The sequence below is a fragment of the Conger conger genome, chromosome 10, assembly GCF_963514075.1.
Source record: "Conger conger chromosome 10, fConCon1.1, whole genome shotgun sequence".
NCBI lineage: Eukaryota > Metazoa > Chordata > Actinopteri > Anguilliformes > Congridae > Conger > Conger conger.
Window position 1 is genome coordinate 41362211 of NC_083769.1, and position 4634 is coordinate 41366844.

At 41.7% G+C, this 4634-nt stretch overlaps 1 protein-coding gene across 1 annotated transcript; it reads right to left on the reverse strand.

Annotated features, from left to right (window-relative positions):
• Positions 1–1808: 1808 nt before the first annotated feature.
• LOC133139335 (somatostatin-1B-like) lies at positions 1809–3454 on the reverse strand. The gene is made up of 2 exons (XM_061258801.1): positions 3193–3454; positions 1809–2298 (listed from the first exon to the last, which is right to left on the reverse strand). Exons 1-2 carry the CDS (start codon positions 3295–3297, stop codon positions 2068–2070), a joined length of 336 nt encoding a protein of 111 aa, XP_061114785.1. The 5' UTR covers positions 3298–3454; the 3' UTR covers positions 1809–2067.
• Positions 3455–4634: the final 1180 nt, after the last annotated feature.

Consider the following 4634-nt stretch of genomic DNA (forward strand, 5'->3'; position numbering starts at 1 on the left):
AAAATATTCTGTCTGCCAACTTACGGAGAATTGCGTCCAAACTAATTGGGAGGAACTTCATCATGAAGCAAGACAATGACTCAAAACACACTGCCAAGTGCTAACACAACAAAGGACTTTATTAGGGAGAAGAAGGGGAAGGTTTTAGACTGATGAAGTCAATCACCAGACTTTTTGAGCATGCATTTCACCTCCTGAAGAGGATATTGAAGGGGAATCCCCCCCCGAAAAAGGTTTCCGTAAAAGCCTGGAAAAGCATCACAAAAGAAGAATGCAACAGTTTGGTGATGTCAATGGGTCGCATGCCTGATGCAGTTATTGTAAGCAATAACTGCATTAAAAATGCTACCAAAGATTAAGTGTTATTTGCTTCATTTACTTAAATACCCTCTGTTCCAATACTTCTGCTCACCTAAAAATTAGGTGGTCTGATACCAAAGGTGCTAGCTATGTTCTAAATAGTTTAACAAAAAATAAAATCTGAAATTCTGAACCCTTGTTTTGTGTTCATCTTTTTAGCTGAACCCCAAATGTATTCACTGTCTCGCAAAATCGGAATTGGCCTTGCTGTTCCAATACTTTTGGAGGGGATTGTATATAACGGGTCTAAACAGGGTGGCCAAGTTCATGCAAATATGCCTACAACATGATTTTTTATTTATTTTTTGAACACTGAACATTCACTCCAACTACTCCGTTTAATTTGTACGTGAAGGTTTACACAAGATTCTTAGTCTTGACCTTTTAGGTTCGTTGGGATGTAGGTTACAATAGATAAAAATGTTCCTTTTTGAAAAAAATTAATTAAAAATCAAAGGCGCTTGTTAACTGAAACTTTGGGATGAATCGGACTGGAAGTTAGCTAGAGCCTAAAACGTGTGTTTTTGTTATAAGGTAAGGAAATTATATATTGCACTGCGATACACCTCAAGTCTCCATTTCTAGAACTGCGAAGTAACCTACCGTGTTTTTGCAAATATATTGGGCTGGGAGCACAGTTTCCCATGAACAATACATGCTCACCAGAGAATACAAGCAACGTGAAATACTTCCCAAGTCGATATCCTCAAAAACCGAGAGAGAGAAAGAGAGAGAGAAAGATCAAGGGATTCAGCCTCGAGTCCGGTTCACAAGTCTGGTGCCGAGGGAGGCACAGGGCGCATCGAATGTTGGACTTTTTTTTCTATAGGCTACTTATTTTTCCTTTACGGTTGTTGGAGTGAATTATTCATCAAGCGTGCATTTCTTCGAGAGTGAATTCAGTCCCCACAACACAGAGACCTTTGACGTCTGCACTAGCGAGTTCATTATCTTCGGCATCCGAAGATGCTGAGCTTGGGCGATGACACCCCAGGTCTCCCCCGTGTTCTTTGTATACGCTATAGCGCGTAACGTATTCATTATAGATTTATGTCTGCCTGTTTAAATTCAGTGTGATGCAGTGTGCCGGGAATACAATGAACTTGCGCGCACAGAGCGCTGTGCTGCGATCAGCGACCAGAAAGTGGCATCATATAGGCTACAGATTGTCTTAGGGTATCCCACCACACATGCTTATAATAATATATCATGTGCCAATTGCAAAAACTTGGAAAATGGCGGATTTAAAACGCAGGTTTTAAATAAGAATGTGTTTTTATAAGAATCAATCTGAAAAGGTAAGGTTTTGAAGTTATCACATACCAAAGGGTTGCTGTGCAACTTACTTCCTTAACTTAAGACCAGATAATAAAGTTTGACCATGAAGCAAAAATAAATATCTCGATGATTCCCCAGAGGAAGGAAAGCAAAACAAGCTGAACGTGAAGGCAGATCACAGGAATCGTTTTAATTCGATGATGCGCACACATCGATGGAAATTGACTCCCACGATGAAATAGCTTAATAATGCTTTATTATTTCAGATGTCATCATAAATAAATAAATAAATATAATAATCATAATTACTCTTTAAACAAATGAGGTTTAAATCTGAAGTCCAGTCACAGCCGTCACGAGACAGTGTAGATGGGTATGTACAGGCGGAGTTGGCCACAGTTCATGTTTGGTGGAGCGGGGCTGACTTCGTTAGCAAGACGTGAAGGTTTTCCAGAAGAAGTTTTTACAAGGGGCTTTGCGGTCGCGCTGAGGCAACTGTGATAACCGGTTGTAGACTGCCCTCTCCTCCAGACGCGACTCAAGGGGCTCCTCCAGCTCGACGGGCGCCCCGCCGTCCCCCACCAACATGTTGCTGTCCCCGCCGTCCAACAAACCCGAGATTAGCTTCAGGATTATTTCCTTGCGCTCTTTGCTCAGCTCCTGCGGGGGGACACAGAACAACAGATAGAGGAACTGTGAGTGCGGAGAAAGTAGAGATCGGTCGCGATTACATATTTCATCTTTCAAGTGCAATTGCGGGACTTTTCAAATGTATTATTTAAATTACTTTTGACGACTATAGATGGACGGATAGTTGATTCGAAAGATAACTACCGTTTTAAGCGTTTTCCTCACATTAAGTGTAACCTATACCCATAAAACTATTGTCGTTATTTAATCTTACAAAGCAACTGCTGAACATATAACGTGTTGCTATTGAATGCACATTTTTGCCATCTCTCGGTTTTAATTTAGATCATATTCACCCCTTAGTTAATCAAACTAAAGTACTAATGTAACATTAATATTATAGTTTGTGGTCGAATAAATAAACAGTGATATTTAATCCAGCATTTCCAGTCAAGAGAACTCATTCAAACCTTTCTGAGCTGACTATAATGACAACGGAAATTAATTTATAGACATACAATTTAACTTAATATGAATGCACCCCTTCTGCCACAGGTTTCAATCTTTTTATCTGTTTAAATAACGACATTACTGACACTTTGCTAGAAATGGCATGTAGTTTAACAATGACACTTTCTTCGTCAAACTTCAATGGCTTTAAAAATTAAGTGACACAATTTATTTTTCTGATGCATTCATTTAATATTTTTTTATCCTAAAACAAGAACAGTCCCTCATAACTTCAATTTGGAATTTTGTTTGCCTTCAGAATCGGCCACATATTTTCCAGACAATTTAAGAGATCATCTCTACTGTCCAGACCTCTATACCTGCGTTTACTGTTCATAGAGATATGCGTATAAAACAGCAATGAATAATAATAGTAATAATAATTATAATAGCGACAAAGTGCTGGTTGCTCACCCGGTTTGTGTGCGCTGGGCTCCTCTCCTCCCCTGGAAGCACGGCTGCTGCTCTCACACTGTAAAGAACCAGCATGAAGGACACCAGGCTGGCCAGGAACTGCATGCTGAGAGCGGAAGGATGGATGGGAGTCAGAGAGAGAGAGAGAGAGAGAGAGAGAGAGGGAGCGAGCTCGCAGAGTGTGAAGGAGGAGTGCGGGTAGAGCAGTGCAGAGGTAGCCCGGGAGAGATGGGTGCTGATGCTGCAGTCAGTCAGGCGGTGGGATTCTCTTCTGCTCCTGGTGTGAGATGCAGGGCCCTTATATACCCCATTCTCTCGGACAGCCGTGACGCAGGGGACAGTGCGTGTAAGAAGAAGGGGGGGGGGGGGGTTACGGAAAACCCTAAATCAAGTGTGGATAAATCACGAATCAGCTTCCAGGAACGTGCGGTTAACCCGTTACGCAGGTGCCCTCTCTGATGTTTCTTCCCCCACCCATATCAGTTGGTTTCCATCACAAAGTGAATTAAAAGTCATACAGACCAGCGCAAAACTAAAATGTTCTCCTCACTCTAAGGGCATAGGGGTGGACAAAAATCAAGATTTATGCCAAATGGGGAGGTAATTTTCTTAATTATAAGGTATGATGGAAATGAGACTAGCCAAGAGATACATTATAAACCTTCAGATAGTTTATATGAATAACAGTTTAGACAAACGGGTTCTCACAGCCAAAGTGATAGCAATAGGCAGACCCCTGAAAAGTTGTGCATTATATAGTACAGGAAACCATTTTACGGTTTCTCACGCTTCAGGCAACACAATCTAGATGTAAATGAATATACGACACGAAGAAAACAATGAGGAAATTGTTCTTTAATATCTCACATCCTCATATGCTTTTGACAATCATGCTGGAAGAGTGAAAATGCTGCAAGGCACAATTTCACAGAAGTAAAGCATACATCATTACACGCATTAATTCAGCGACGGTTCATAACTCAGGGCAGATCTACAGTTATCGAAATGCATTCCATTAGTTAAACCGTCTTAACGTTTGAGTCGGCTTCTCGTATTTTCACGCCCACTGCGTTCACATTTCGTGTTCCACATTTCGACCCATCTGCTTAAAAGCAAGTCATCCTGTCCTCGAAGCTTCTCAGTATTCAGGAGGAGGACCCCCATACCCTCTCCCGCTGAACAGTGACGTTCTCTTCCTCCACGTCCCTATATGTCCATACGATACTCAGGCCCGACTTCTGCATTTTACTCCTTTTCTCCATTGCAGCGACAGGAGTGTTCCAGGGAGCAGAAGACAGAATCTAGACTGGAAATGGAAAGGGCTGGAAATCTGGGACTGAGAGACATTTGGACACGCCGACTAATTTAGGCCCAATTTAGCTCAGGTGTCACCAGGCTGGCTTAGAAGCCTTTCTCTTTTCAACCAAATATAGCCGGGTTTT